This window comes from Podarcis tiliguerta (genome assembly GCF_965153285.1).
Source record: "Podarcis tiliguerta genome assembly, chromosome: 13".
Classification (NCBI taxonomy): domain Eukaryota; kingdom Metazoa; phylum Chordata; class Lepidosauria; order Squamata; family Lacertidae; genus Podarcis; species Podarcis tiliguerta.
This window is the reverse complement of record NC_139546.1, coordinates 53,237,744-53,252,822: the sequence shown is the minus strand read 5'-3', so window position 1 is coordinate 53,252,822 and position 15,079 is coordinate 53,237,744. Positions and strand designations below refer to the sequence as shown.

The 15,079-nt window shown below is 48.9% G+C and overlaps 1 protein-coding gene across 5 annotated transcripts in view; it reads right to left on the bottom strand.

Annotated features, from left to right (window-relative positions):
* LOC310662934 (uncharacterized protein) overlaps positions 1 to 15,004 on the bottom strand; it is a 33,814-nt gene extending 18,810 nt beyond the window's left edge. For 2 of the 5 annotated variants that reach the window (XR_014504344.1, XM_083410326.1), the window contains exons 1-4: positions 10,366 to 10,693; positions 7,430 to 7,816; positions 5,216 to 5,332; positions 3,398 to 3,784 (exon numbers count right to left, since the gene is read on the bottom strand). Coding sequence is in view for 4 of the 5 variants with exons in the window: in XM_083410326.1 (XP_083266452.1) it covers positions 3,398 to 3,784; positions 5,216 to 5,332; positions 7,430 to 7,816; positions 10,366 to 10,579 (1,105 nt within the window). In the remaining variant the exon portion in view is untranslated. Of the gene's footprint in view, positions 1 to 3,397; positions 3,785 to 5,215; positions 5,333 to 7,429; positions 7,817 to 10,365; positions 10,696 to 14,805 lie in introns of those variants that run through there. The other 3 variants (XM_083410327.1, XM_083410329.1, XM_083410328.1) reach the window with 3 other exon arrangements.
* Between the last annotated feature and the right edge of the window lie 75 nt (positions 15,005 to 15,079).

Below are 15,079 nucleotides of genomic sequence, written 5' to 3'. Positions count from 1 at the left end.
CTTCAAAGAAGGTCCCATGCCTTTGATGTTTTGCTGAGGACCCTGAAGCCGTCAGGGCTGGCATCTGTCAGCCAGGTGGCCCTCCAGATGTTTTGGGCTGCCAACACTATCAGCTCTAACCAGCACATCTGTTACACTGTGGAACTCCCTGCCGTGGGAGGCAGTGATGGAGTTAATGGAGAAATCTGAGGGATCCCTTGGACAAAAAACAAGGACCCCACCCAGGAATACCAGAGCCAAACAGCAGCCAGGAGGCTTGGTCTTGATTGAAGTCTGTCGCGACAGGACTCCCACCTGCCACCGGGTGGAACAAGATGGAAGCCCAGAATAAAAGAAGACCCCAAACTTTTATTGGCTGCTAATCCCCATGTTACACCCCCCTCAAACGACATCACTAATACATCACGGTTACATCACGAAAGGGGAGGTCTGGTGGCAGGAATCTGGGCATCCTGGACCCTGCCCCATGGTTCCCCTTGCCCTCCACCAAACACCCATCAAGTGGAGCAAAAGAGATCTTTCCATTTCCCTGTTTCCCAGCCAAGTTCATCCCACCCTTTTGTCTTCATCTGGGTTTGTTATTTCTGGAATGTCTACCTGTCTGGCACTCAGGTATCAGGAGGCCAGGGATTATCCCTCAGGCAGAGGGGCTGCTGAGTAGCTGAGCTCACAGGTCTAGATGAATTTCTGAAGTTTTCCCAGTGAGACAGGACACAGATCCATTGATCAGTGAATTCTTACATTTGGTATCGTGCAGCAAAGGCTCTTTGAATAGATAGGAAGAAACTGCGATGAAGTGTTTTGTGGGGACAAGTCACAAAAGTCACAAAAGCGATTGTGCTGATTTTGGTAGTGGGCTGCATGTGCAGGATATCTGCTGGAGGGGCAACCCCCCCCCAACCTGTACATAAATTCCTGCATCACACAGAAATGCAGGGGGGGCTTCCCAGCTGTCGCCTCTGGAGGGCCAGGTTGGAGGGAGAGACGGACCCTAGCGCAGTAACTGCCCCCTCCCTCCCTGCCCCACAACAGCCCCCCTACCTTTTCTCCAGACAAGGAACACAAGCAGCCCCAGAGGGAGGGCACCTACAAGGGTTCCCCTAATCACCAGACCTACAAGGCCGAAGTTGAAGCTGGGGGAGTCCGGCAGTGGAGGACCTGGGGGGCAGGAAGAAAGCAAGACTTAGGCTGAGGCACAAGGCAGAGGCTGAGGACGGGCACACACTGCAGTGGCCTGGCACAAGGGCATTTCTTTCAAGGATGGGGGGGGGGCACCCACAGGAGCCCACAAGCCATTTCATGCACCCTCAAGGGCCTCCTGATCTGGGCGCTTGCCATTTGCATTTGCACCTCCTCAGCATTGGGGAGAGAGCAGCGCCTCGTTGAAATATAAAACTGCATGTTTGGAAGGGACCTTCAAGGTCATCCAGCCCAACCCCCTGCCGTACAGAAATCACCGCTGAAGACTCGTTGACAGGTGGCCATCCAAGGAAAAGGCTCCAAGGAAGGAGAGGCCACCACCTTACGGGGAGGCCATTCCTCTGTGTTGTTGTTTTTTGTTTGTTTTTTGAGACCGTTCCTCTGTTGAACAAGCTCTTACCCTGATAAAATTCTTCCTAATGTTTAGTCGAAATCTCCTTTCTTGCAATGTGGATCCGTTGCTTCAGGTCCTGCCCTCTGGAGCAGCAGGAAGCAAGCTGGCCCCATCTTCTCTCTGGGAAGATGTAGCTAATGTGTTTTCTGTGGTGTGGTATTTTCGCTGTCTAGGGTGGTGGTGGGGAGGCACTTGTGGGTCTACTTGCCTTGGGTGGACACTTAGACCTTCGACTGGAAGAGGGTGGATCCCCATTTTCTGCTCTGCCTCAGGCTGAGGCTCCACTGCCATCCCCCGGGGGCCCCTTTGAACCAAGCAGAATGGAGTGCTCACCCTGGGGCGAAGGGGGCTGCTGTGGAGAGAGATGTGGGCTGAGGCAGCATTCGAAATTAGCCAGGCGCCAGGCGCATTTTGTGACTGGGGATTGTCAGAATGTTAGCACTTTGAAATGTCTTGTCACCATGTATGGTGACTGAGGTTCAAGAATAACATTGCCACCACTGGGAAAAGGCCTTTGACAATGTCTCATGGACCTTTACGACAAAGATCCTAGATTATATGGACATCGGATTGGCCTTTACGAATGGTGTTCAAGCAATTATATTATGAAGCAACCTGTCTAAGATGGATGAAGGTGTGGGTCAAATTGAAGGATGCAAATGTACTGGGCTTAGAAGGAGCTGATTTGCTCTATGGATGGCATGTGTACCTCTGGTATAAGAAAACTAGGGTGCACAAGGGTTTTTGAATCACATGATTAGAAGGAGTCTATGTAAGGTTTGGAAAGAAAGACTCCCAGTTGGATCTCACCGGTGGAAGCGGTTGCAGTGAAAAGGCTAGACGTGGACAGAATACGTACAAAGATCTCCTTGGATACAAAGATGGCAACATAAAATTAAAAGATAGGGAGGAGGTGTCTAATTGGATACACGGCTAATTTCAATACTTTCAGATAAAGGAGAAGATGTAAAAAGACAAAGAGAGAGGATTTGTGAAAGAAGGATCAGAATTTGAAAGGGTGATTTTGGGGCCCAATAAAAAACGAATCTCTAATATATATAAACTACTGCTAGAGTGGGAGACTAAAGACAAACTCATTAAGGAGGTTGTGATAAAATGGGCTATTGATATGGGGCGTAATATCGGAATTGACGAGTGGGGAAAATTATGGAATCTAACAATAAATTTTTCGGCATGTTATCAAATAAGAGAAAATAGGTATGAAATGCAGTATAGATGGTATTTGACACCAGTTAAATTGGCTTAAATGTACAAAAGAAATTCAAAAAATGTGTTGGAAATGTCTTGAAGCAAGGGTTCCTTTATTCATTTATGGTGGAACTGTAAATGGGCTAAAGACTTTGGGGAGGTGGTGTACAATGAGTTAAAGAAAATCTTTAAATTTACCTACCCCAAGAAATGGGAAGCATTTTTCGTACTTGGGAACGAATTACCAAAGAAAGCCCACAACCTACTTCTTATACGCAAGAACAGCAGCAAAGATAGAATATGCAAGAGAGTGGAAACCAAGAGAATACCTAGGGGAATATTTGCCAAAAAAAAAAATGGACCTCAAATATAAATTCCAGATAGGGAGGTACTTTGTGACCAACAGTTGTTACTATAAAAGATACTAGAGTGTAGAAAATAGGGCAAAGGAATAATTAATGTATTTGCAGCTAAGCAAGAACAGTCATGGAACGCTGGGTGGGAAGTCAAACAGAACTATTGTATAAGAAGGGGATGGAAGTGTAATTGTAAAACTCAAAAATAAGCAACATTTTTAAAAATGTGCCAGCTCACCTGTGACCGTGAGGTTTGTCCCCTCGATGTTTCGCCAATGCTTCACACCGTCATGAACTGTCTGTACGGAGACGCCGCAGATATATAGATTGGAGTCCGACTCCCGCAGATTCTCGATCTGGATTGATGCATCGAGCCCCTTTGACAGGTCCCCGACCAGAGACACCCGCCCTGTGTAGTTTGGGTGGGTGTACTTCTGGGTGGGGTCGTGGGTGTGGTTGAAGATGAACTCTCCGTGAAAGTTTCCTAAGCGCCAATACACCTGGGCCGTCTCTCGAGCCTCCCAGGTGTAGTTGAAGGTGCAGGGCAGGGTGACGGACCCCTTTGGCCTGGCCGTGAGATGGCAAGGTTGCCACATGTGGTATTCCGGGAAGCACATGGTACAATCTGCAAAGGAAGCAGAACGGAGAGAGAAAGAAAGAAAAACAGAAGACTGGTTATTTTAGTTTTTGGGTTAACGGATAAATGGAAATTCTTCTGGAGGCATAAATCCAAGTTTGGGAGAAAGCACTTTTGGTGATAGAGCCACAGCAGAGATTTAAAATCACAAAACAGGCAATATACGCTGTTTTACCTTTAAAATATCTCCTTTTAAGTCACTTCCCAAAGTTTCCCACCTCCCTTGGCATAAAAGAGACTGCATGTTTGGTAAGGTAAAAATGGTTTACTTACAAAGTATTTCATGTGCTTTTCCATACAGCAGCAAGAGAACACGGACAGTATAACTTAGTTTCAAAAAACGGTAACAGCTTCAAACATTATTTGTATAAAAACAAAAGGATGGCTTGATAACTCTACAAGGTCCACAGGGCAGGCGCCACCACCGAGAAGGCCCTCCTCCTGGTTCGCTGTAACCTCACTTCTCGCAGGGAGGGACCCGCCAGAAGACCCTCGGGAGAGGGACCCTGGTGTCCGGGGTGAAGACGCTCCTTCAGGTCTACTGGGCCTTTGAGGCCGTTTAGGGCTTTCAAGGTCAGCACCAACACTTTGAATTGTGCTCGGAAACGACCTGGGAGCCAATGAAGATCTTTCAGGACCGGTGTTATGTGGTCCCAGTCCCCAGTCTGGCTGCCGCATTCTGGATTAGTTGTAGTTTCCGAGACACCTTCAGAGGTAGCCCCACGCAGAGCGCATGGCAGTAGTCCAAGTGGGAGATAACCAGAGCATGCACCACTCAGGCCAGGCAGTTTGCGGGCAGGTAGGGTCTCATCCTGCGTACCAGATGGAGCTGGGAGACAGCTGCCCTGGGCACAGAATTAACCTGCACCTCCATGGACAGCGGTGAGTCCAGAATGACTCCCAGGCTGCACACCTGGTCCTTCAAGGGCACAGTTACTCCATTCAGGACCAGGGAGTCCTCCACACCCGCCCACCCCCTGTCCCCCAAGAACAGAACTTCTGTCTTGTCAGGATTCAACCTCAATGCATTAGCCACCATCCATCCTCCAACCGCCTCCAAGCACTCACACAGGACCTTCACCGCCTTCACTGGTTCTGATTTGAAAGAGAGGTAGAGCTGGGTATCATCCGCATACTGATGGACACCCAGCCCAAACCCCCTGATGATCTCTCCCAGCGGCTTCATGTAGATGTTGAAAAGCATGGGGGAGAGGACGGAACCCTGAGGCACCCCACAAGTGAGAGCCCAGGGGTCCGAACACTCATCCCCCCCCCCCACTTTTTGGTTGGCCCCTGGGGGAAGAGGATGCTGGGCCAGGTGGCCCCCCCTCTGGCCTAATCCAGCAGCCCTCCTTCTGGTCCTTGGAGAAGGCCCTGGTTCCCCCTTTGCCCTGGGGGGTTTCTGTGCCCCCTTCCAACCTTGCATTGCTCCGTTCCACCTCGAAGGGTCGGGTTCCAAGCGCTTGCATCTCTGAAAGGCCCCATTGCTCTCGCCAGCTGCCGCCCCACGCGGCGTTTTGGATGAGTCCGTACTCCCTGTTGCGGGTAAATGAGAATAAGAATAATTCAAGAGGTGAAGCCACGGGTTCGAGTCCTGCCCTCCAGGAGCAGGAGAAAACAAGGCTGCTCCCTCTTCCATGGGGAGATCTGGGGAGATGGCCAATAGCTCAGCCTCCTCTTTCCCAGACCCAAAAAGGCAGAGGTTTGCAGGTTTCTGCTTTGGAAAGGAAGTAGCAAAAGCTCTTGGCGGTTTCAGGGAGAAGGAAATGTCATAACACGGCCCTTTCCCTTCGTGTCAGCGGGGGCGGCTCTGAGGGACACAACCGAAAGTGTCCTGTGAAGGCAAATCAGGGGAATAATTTATCATTTAAGAGAAGAAGAAGGAGTTTGGATTTGATATCCCGCTTTATCACTCCCCTTCAGGAGTCTCAAAGCAGCTAGCAATCTCCTTTCCCTTCCTTCCCCACAACAAACACTCTGTGGGGTGAGTGGGGCTGAGAGACTTCAGAGAAGTATGACTGGCCCAAGGTCACCCAGCAGCTGCATGTGGAGGAGCGGAGACGCGAACCCGGTTCCCCAGATTACGAGTCCACCGCTCTTAACCACTACACCATGCTGGCTCCTGAGCATATACCAAGAGCCCTGCAGGCTTAGACTAGGGGCCCAGCTAGTCCAGCCTTCTGTCCTCACAGGGGCCGAGCCAGGCATAGGCAAACCCGGCCCTCCAGATGTTGTGGGACTACAATTCCCACCATCCCTGTCCACTGGTCCTGCTAGCTAGGGATGATGTGAGTTGTAGTCCCAAAACATCCGGAGGGCCGAGTTTGCCTATTCCTGGACCAAGCAGACGCCCCAAATGGAAACCCGCAATCAGGATTCGAACACAAGATCCTCTCTCCCCTCCTGCAGTTTCCACCAATTTTCAGCATTCCCCCAAACAACCAAGCGGCCAATTGCCACTTAAAACTTGGGCTTAGAAGGAGCTGATTTGCTCTATGGATGGCATGTGTACCTCTGGTATAAGATAACTAGGGTGCGCAAGGGTTTTTGAATCACATGATTAGAAGGAGTCTATGTAAGGTTTGGATGAGACATAAAGGTATTTTGGAAAGAAAGACTCCCAGTTGGATCTCACCGGTGGAAGCGGTTGCAGTGAAAAAGCTAAACGTGGACAGAATATGGGGAAAGTACAAAGATCTCCTTGGATACAAAGATGGCAACATAAAATTAAAAGATAGGGAGGAGGTGTCTAATTGGATACACGGCTCATTTCAATACTTCCAGATAAAGGAGAAGCTTTAAAAAGACAAAGTGAGAGGATTTGTCCAAGAAGGATCAAAATTTGAAAGGGTGATTTTGGGGCCCAATAAAAAACTAATCTCTAATATATATAAACTACTGCTAGAGTGGGAGACTAAAGACAAACTCATTAAGGAGGTTGTGATAAAATGGGCTATTGATATGGGGCGTAATATCGGAATTGACGAGTGGGGAAAATTATGGAATCTAACAATCAATTTTTCGGCATGTTATCAAATAAGAGAAAATAGGTATAAAATGCAGTATAGATGGTATTTGACACCAGTTAAATAGGCTTAAATATACAAAAGAAATTCAAAAAATGTGTTGGAAATGTCTTGAAGCAGAGGGTTCCTTTATTCATTTATGGTGGAATTGTAAATGGGCTAAAGACTTTGGGGAGGTGGTGTACAATGAGTTAAAGAAAATCTTTAAATTTACCTTCCCCAAGAAATGGGAAGCATTTTTCGTACTTGGGAATGAATTACCAAAGAAAGCCCACAACCTACTTCTTATACGCAAGAACAGCAGCAAGGATAGAATATGCAAGAGAGTGGAAACCAAGAGAATACCTGGGGGAATATTTGCAAAAAAAAATGGACCTCAAATATAAATTCCAGGTAGGGAGGTACTTTGTGACCAACAGTTGTTACTATGAAAGATACTGGAGTGTAGAAAATAGGGCAAAGGAATAATTAATGTATTTGCAGCTAAGCAAGAACAGTCATGGAACACTGGGTGGGAAGTCAAACAGAACTATTGTATAAGAAGGGGATGGAAGTGTAATTGTAAAACTCAAAAATAAGCAACATTTTAAAAAATGTGCCAGCTCACCTGTGACCGTGAGGTTTGTCCCCTCGATGTTTCGCCAATGCTTCACACCTTCATGAAGTGTCTGTATGGAGACGCCACAGAAATATAGATTGGAGTCCGACTCCCGCAGATTCTCGATCTGGATTGATGCATCGAGCCCCTTTGACAGGTCCCCGACCAGAGACACCCGCCCTGTGTAGTTTGGGTGGGTGTACTTCTGGGTGGGGTCGTGGGTGTGGTTGAAGATGAACTCTCCGTGAAAGTTTCCTAAGCGCCAATACACCTGGGCCGTCTCTCGAGCCTCCCAGGTGTAGTTGAAGGTGCAGGGCAGGGTGACGGATCCCTTTGGCCTGGCCGTGAGATAGCAAGGTTGCCAGATGTGGTATTTCGGGAAGCACATGGTACAATCTGCCAAGGAAGGAGAACGGAGAGAGAAAGAAAGAAAAACAGAAGAAAAGACTGATTATTTTAGTATTTGGCTTAACGGATAAAAGGAAAAATATCTGGAGGCGTAAATCCAAGTTTGGGAGAAAGTACTTTTGGTGATGGGGATGCAGTGTTGGGATACTGCCAGAGAGACAAAGGCCATCATGCAGCCTACACGTCATCTCCAGATGATCTCTCAATCTCCCGTAGAACAGCATCAGTCAATTAGCGACACGAGCCTCAGACACATTCCAAAACTCATAGAATCACAGAATCACAGAGTTGGAAGAGACCACAACGGCCATCGAGTCCAACCCCCCGCCAAGCAGGAAACACCATCAGAGCACTCCTGACATATGGTTGTCAAGCTCTGCTTTTTTTTTTTTTTTTTTTTTAGTCGTTTAGTCATGTCCGACTCTTCGTGACCCCCTGGACCAGAGCACGCCAGGCACTCCTGTCTTCCACTGCCACCCGCAGTTTGGTCAGACTCATGCTGGTAGCTTCGAGAACACTGTCTAACCATCTCGTCCTCTGTCTTCCCCTTCTCCTTGTGCCCTCCATCTTTCCCAGCATCAGGGTCTTTTCCAGTGAGTCTTCTCTTCCCATTAGGGGGCCAAAGTATTGGAGCCTCAGCTTCAGGACCTGTCCTTCCAGTGAGCACTCAGGGCTGATTTCCTTCAGAATGGATGCGTTTGATCTTCTTGCAGTCCATGGGACTCTCAAGAGTTTCCTCCAGCACCATAATTCAAAAGCGTCAATTCTTCGGCGATCAGCCTTCTTTATGGTCCAGCTCTCACTTTCATACATCACTACTGGGAAAACCATAGCTTTTACTATACGGACTTTTGGTGGCAAGGTGATGTCTCTACTTTTTAAAATGCTGTCTAGGTTTGTCATTGCTTTCCTCCCAAGCAGCAGGCATCTCTTAATTTCGTGGCTGCTGTCACCATCTGCAGTGATCATGGAGCCCAAGAAAGTAAAATCTCTCACTGCCTCCATTTCTTCCCCTTCTATTTGCCAGGAGGTGATGGGACCAGTGGCCATGATCTTCGTTTTTTTGATGTTGAGCTTCAGACCATATTTTGTGCTCTCCTCTTTCACCCTCAATAAAAGGTTTTTTAATTCCTCCTCACTTTCTGCCATCAAGGTTGTGTCATCTGCATATCTGAGGTTGTTGATATTTCTGATAAGCAATCTTAATTCCGGCTTGGGATTCATCCAGCCCAGCCTTTCGCATGATGAATTCTGCATATAAGTTAAATAAGCAGGAGACAAAATACAGCCTTGCCGTACTCCTTTCCCAATTTTGAACCAATCAGTTGTTCCATATCCAGTTCTCACTGTAGCTTCTTGTCCCACATAGAGATTTCTCAGGAGACAGATGAGGTGATCAGGCACTCCCATTTCTTTAAGAACTTGCCATAGTTTGCTGTGGTCGACACAGTCAAAGGCTTTTTGCATAGTCAATGAAGCAGAAGTAGATGTCTTTCTGGAACTCTCTTCATCAGCTCTGGATCTACTTGTACTTGTCCTCCGCTCTTCCCCAGTAGCATGTTGGACGCCTTCCGACCTGAGGGGCTCATCTTCCAGCGTCATAACTTTTATATGCCTGTTGTCTTTGTCCATGGAGTTTTCTTGGCAGGGATACAGGAGTGGCTTGCCGGTTCCTCCTCCAGGTGGATCACGTTTGGTCAAAACTCTCCACTATGACCTGTCCATCTTGGGTGCCCTGCTCGGCATAGTTCATAGCTTCTCTGAGTTCTTCAAGCCCCTTCGCCATGGCAAGGCAGTGATCCATGAAGGGGATCCAAAGAAGGAGACCTCCAAAGTCTCCAAAGACCTCCAGAGAAGGAGACTCAACCACACTCCTTGGCAGCAAATTCCACGCCCTTTTCAGCAGACTCCGCAACAGAAGATGCACCCAGAAGAGCATATTTACAGCTTTATTCAACGTTGGTCAGGACAAAGGAAAAACATGACTGCTTGCCTTCATGCCGAGGAAACAGCCAGAAACAAAAGCTATATACAAAACGGAAGCTCCCTGTGAGCAGGAAGTACGCAGGCTTGTGACACACAACAGCCTGCTCCCTTTTAAAGGAGGAACGGAAATATTCTAACACGTGGGTGGCGCCGTGGGTGAAACCACAGAGCCTAGGACTTGCCGATCAGAAGGTCGGCGGTTTGAATCCCCGCGACGGGGTGAGCTCCCGTTGCTCAGTCTCTGCTCCTGCCAACCTAGCAGTTCAAAAGCACATCAAAGTGCGAGTAGATAAATAGGTACCGCTCCGGCGGGAAGGTAAACGGCGTTTCTGTGCACTGCTCTGGTTTGCCAGAAGCGGCTTAGTCCTGCTGGCCACATGACCTGGAAGCTGTACGCCGGCTCCCTCGGCCAATAAAGCAAGATGAGCGCCACAACCCCAGAGTCGGCCACAACTAGACCTAATGGTCAGGGGTCCCTTTACCTTTACTTTTGGTGATAGAGCCACAGCAGAGATTTAAAATCACAATACAGGCAATATAGGCTGTTTTACCTTTAACAAATCCGTTCCACCTCGAAGGGTCGGGTTCCAAGCGCTTGCATCTCTGAAAGGCCCCATTGCTCTTGCCAGATGCCGCCCCACGCGGCGTTTTGGATGAGTCCGTACTCCCTGTTGCGGGTAAATAAGAATAATTCAAGAGGTGAAGCCACGGGTTCGAGTCCTGCCCTCCAGGAGCAGGAGAAAACAAGGCTGCTCCCTCTTCCATGGGGAGATATGGGGAGATGGCCAATAGCTCAGCCTCCTCTTTCCCAGACCCAAAAAGGCAGAAGTTTGTGGGTTTCTGCTTTGGAAAGGAAGTAGCAAAAGCTCTTGGCGGTTTCAGGGAGAAGGAAATGGCATCACATGTCAGCGGGGGCTGCTCTGAGGGACACAACCGAAAGTGTCCTGTGAAGGCAAATCAGGGGAATAATTTATCATTTAAGAGAAGAAGAAGAGGAGTTTGGATTTGATATCCCGCTTTATCACTACTCGAAGTCTCAAAGCGGCTAACAATCTCCTTTCCCTTCCTCCCCCACAACAAACACTCTGTGGGGTGAGTGGGGCTGAGAGACTTCAGAGAAGTGTGACTGGCCCAAGGTCACCCAGCAGCTGCATGTGGAGGAGCGGGGAAGCGAACCTGGTTCACCAGATTACGAGTCCACCGCTCTTAACCACTACACCACACTGGCTCCTGAGCATATACCAAGAGCCCTGCAGGCTTACACCAGGGGCCCAGCTAGTCCAGCCTTCTGTCCTCACAGGGGCCGAGCCAGGCAGAGGCAAACCCGGCCCTCCAGATGTTGTGGGACTACAATTCCCACCATCCCTGACCACTGGTCCTGCTAGCTAGGGATGATGGGAGTTGTAGTCCCAAAACATCCGGAGGGCCGAGTTTGCCTATTCCTGGGCCAAGCAGATGCCCCAAAGGGAAACCCGCAATCAGAATTCGAACACAAGATCCTCTCTCCCCTCCTGCGGTTTCCACCAATTTTCAGCATTCCCCCAAACAACCAAGCGGCCAATTGCCGCTTAAAACTTGGGCTTAGAAGGAGCTGATTTGCTCTATGGATGGCATGTGTACCTCTGGTATAAGATAACTAGGGTGCGCAAGGGTATTTGAATCACATGATTAGAAGGAGCCAATCACCGCTTACAATCTCAGGCTCGCACCAAAAAACCATTCGCACGTCCCCCCTCAGCCCTACCTGTGTATAAGACGAGCCTGAGATTTTAAACCTCATTTTGGGGTCAAAAAAGCTCGTCTTATACACAGAAAAATACGGTATGCTTTATTCAGTCGCTTCGAGAACAGACAAGGAATTCCAGCCTTTACTGCATGATGGAGCTTCTCCCTCGGGCTCCTCCTCCTTTCCCCCTCCCCAACAGAACCGGCCCAAACGGTGTCACGTCCCGGGGGACAGAAGCTTCCACACTGTCTATTGAAGTGTTCCCTAACTGCTCCCCCCCTCCCTTAATTCTCCCAATTCAACATAGCTTGGCTGCTTGCCCCTCTCTGCCTCATAGTTTGGCTTGTTATGGAAAAAAGTCTGGGGTGAGAGACCACTCAAAAGCCCAGCTTGTCTCGGGTCCATGTGGTCAGTGAAAGAAGGAAGTTCCAGCCAAGCAATTTGGAGCAAAACAGCGGTCAGTAGACCATGGTCCTTATTGTTGCGCAACAGGTCCCCCCAGGAATAAGAACCCTGAGCATGGGGTGATGTCCTCTTTTAAAACTTCCCTCTTTCCCCCAGAATACACTTCGAGGGGCATCATGGATACATCATCACTACATCACTAGCATGTCACAAATGGGGAGGGGTCTGCAAGGGTGACGCAAGTTCAACATGAGATCACTTGATCAGACACCTTTCCCAACACCCCTTAAGTCCCCATCACTGGAAGAAAAATAAAACTCTTGACATCTCCTTGCCCTCAGGACTTGTCTGGAAGTGGGCTTTCAGAACACCTGACTTGCTCAACTGCCTCTGCAGATGTCTATGGTTGCCCCTGTTGCAGGAATTTATGTATAGATTGGGGGGGGGGGTTGCCCCTCCAGCAGATATCATGCACATGCAGCCCACTACCAAAACCAGCACAATCCCTTTTGTGACTTTTGTGACTTGCCCCCACAAAACACTTCATCACAGTTCTTCCTGCCTATTCAAAGGGCCTTTGCTGCACGATACCAAATGTAAGAATTCACTGATCAATGGATCTATGTACTGGCTCACTGGGAAAACTCCAAAAATTCCTATAGACCTGTGAGCTCAGCTCCTCAGCAGCCCCTCTGCCTGAGGGATAATCCCTGGCCTCCTGATACCTGAGTGTCAGACAGGTAGCCATTCCAGAAACAACAAACCCAGATGAAGACAAAAGGATGTGATGAACTTGGCTGGGAAACAGGGAAATGTAAAGATCTCTTTTGTTCCACTTGATGGGTGTTTGGTGGAGGGCAAGGGGAACCATGGGGCAGGGTCCAGGATGCTCAGATTACAGCCACCAGACCTCCCCTTTAGTGATGTAACTGTGATGTAAGAGTGATGTAGTTTGGGGGGGGTGTAACATGGGGATTAACTAATAAAAGTTGGGTTCTCTTTTGTTTGGGGCTTCCATCTTGTTCCACCTTGTGGCAGGTGGGAGTCCTGTGGCGACAGACTTCAATCAAGACCAAGCCTACTGGCTGCTGTTTTGCTCTGGTATTCCTGGCTGGTGTCCTTGTTTTTTGGCCAAGGGAGCCCTCAGATTTCTCCGTTAACACCCCCCTGGTCACTCCCTGGGTGGGGGGCCATGTCTGTGCTCTCACACTTGGGGAATTAAGGTGGGGTGCCCTGTTCATGGAGGGACGTGGAGCCCAAACCCACCTTTCTTTAAGGGTCAAAATGGCGTTGGAATGAGGAGTGTCGGTTAAAGTATGGATTTTCTATGAATTTTAAAGATGTGGCCGCCCCCATGTCATTTCCGTAACACCATCTTTTTATTATTTCATAGAATCACAGAGTTGGAAGAGACCACAAGGGCCATCGAGTCCAACCCCCTGCCAAGCAGGAAACACCATCAGAGCACTCCTGACATATGGTTGTCAAGCCTCTGCTTAAAGACCTCCAAAGAAGGAGACTCCACCACACTCCTTGGCAGCAAATTCCACTGTCAAACAGCTCTTACTGTCAGGAAGTTCTTCCTAATGTTTAGGTGGAATCTTCTTTCTTGTAGTTTGGATCCATTGCTCCGTGTCCGCTTCTCTGGAGCAGCAGAAAACAACCTTTCTCCCTCCTCTATGTGACATCCTTTTATATATTTGAACATGGCTATCATATCACCCCTTAACCTCCTCTTCTCCAGGCTAAACATGCCCAGCTCCCTTAGCCGTTCCTCATAAGGCATCGTTTCCAGGCCTTTGACCATTTTGGTTGCCCTCCTCTGGACACGCTCCAGTTTGTCCGTGTCCTTCTTGAACTGTGGTGCCCAGAACTGGACACAGTACTCCAGGTGAGGTCTGACCAGAGCAGAATACAGTGGCACATTATACCCCACCCATCACTGACGGGGTCGCATGATGGAACCTCCAGGGCCAGAGGAAGTCTATCTAGCCTCCTAGGTTCTGAGGGGGATTTGGCCACCGTGAGAACAGGATTCTGGACTAGGTGGATAACTTTGGCCTCATCCAGGAGGGCTCCCCTTCCATTCTGTAGCAGGAACCCCCCCCCCATCATTCAGTTTGTACAGACTTCACACACACACACTCACACACTACATACGCTACACTTCTGTTATAAATTCATAGAAAATCAACCATACATCAGATTTGCACTGTTCCACTTTTATTTTACTCCATGAAGGAAGGACTACAAAATGGGGAAGGTTTGATACAGGGCACCATAATCCCTCGAGCATAGCAGCACATCCACAGGAGCCCTGCCCAGCTGCTATGCCAACCCTGATGGTCCTAGACAAAAGACCATCAACTACACTACAGACTGCATACAGGAGTGGATTCAACACATACTATAACAAAAGAACAGTGATTGGATTTCCCCTCAAGGGGCAGGAAACTGCAATCTCCCCTTTGTCACCTGGAAAGTACTCATGGGGAGGGGAGAAAGGAGGAACCAGCCAGGTGACAGGACACTCAGGTTACCACCACAACTCCTCCCTCAACCCCTCCTTTCTGTAACGTATGCATGATGTTTCTGGGGGTGGGCTTGACCTAGAGGAGGGGAATTTCAAAAGTTTTTATAAGGTCTTGCACACCATTTTCTGTGTCTTTCCTCTCTCCTGCGAGTGAGGGGAACACCCTGCTGCAACAGTACAATAAAGGCCAAGCCTACAGGCTGCTGATTTGCTCCAATTTACTCTGGTTGGTGTCTTTACTTTTTGTCCAAGGGAGCCCTCGGATTTTTCCGGTAACTGTTCCCCATCAGAGCTTCTTTCCTTTCTCTGCCTCACCCTTTCACTCACCTCCACCCAGGACCAGCAGGAGCAGCAACAGCCCCATGCGGATCATATCCTTTGCTGCTGGGGGGTCTCTGGTGGCTTCAGGGATCAGAGCCAAGCCCGGCTGCAGCCACAAGAGCCACACACAAGCAAATCCACGAAGGCTCTCTCCCCTGAGTGCTGGAGATTCGGGTGGAAGATTGAGCAATGGCGAAGCACATACAGCCACAACCACAGAAAGGAGGAGGAAGTGAGGTTTCAGTCGTGTGAAAATTGTGCTGGCCTCTGAGCACAGGCA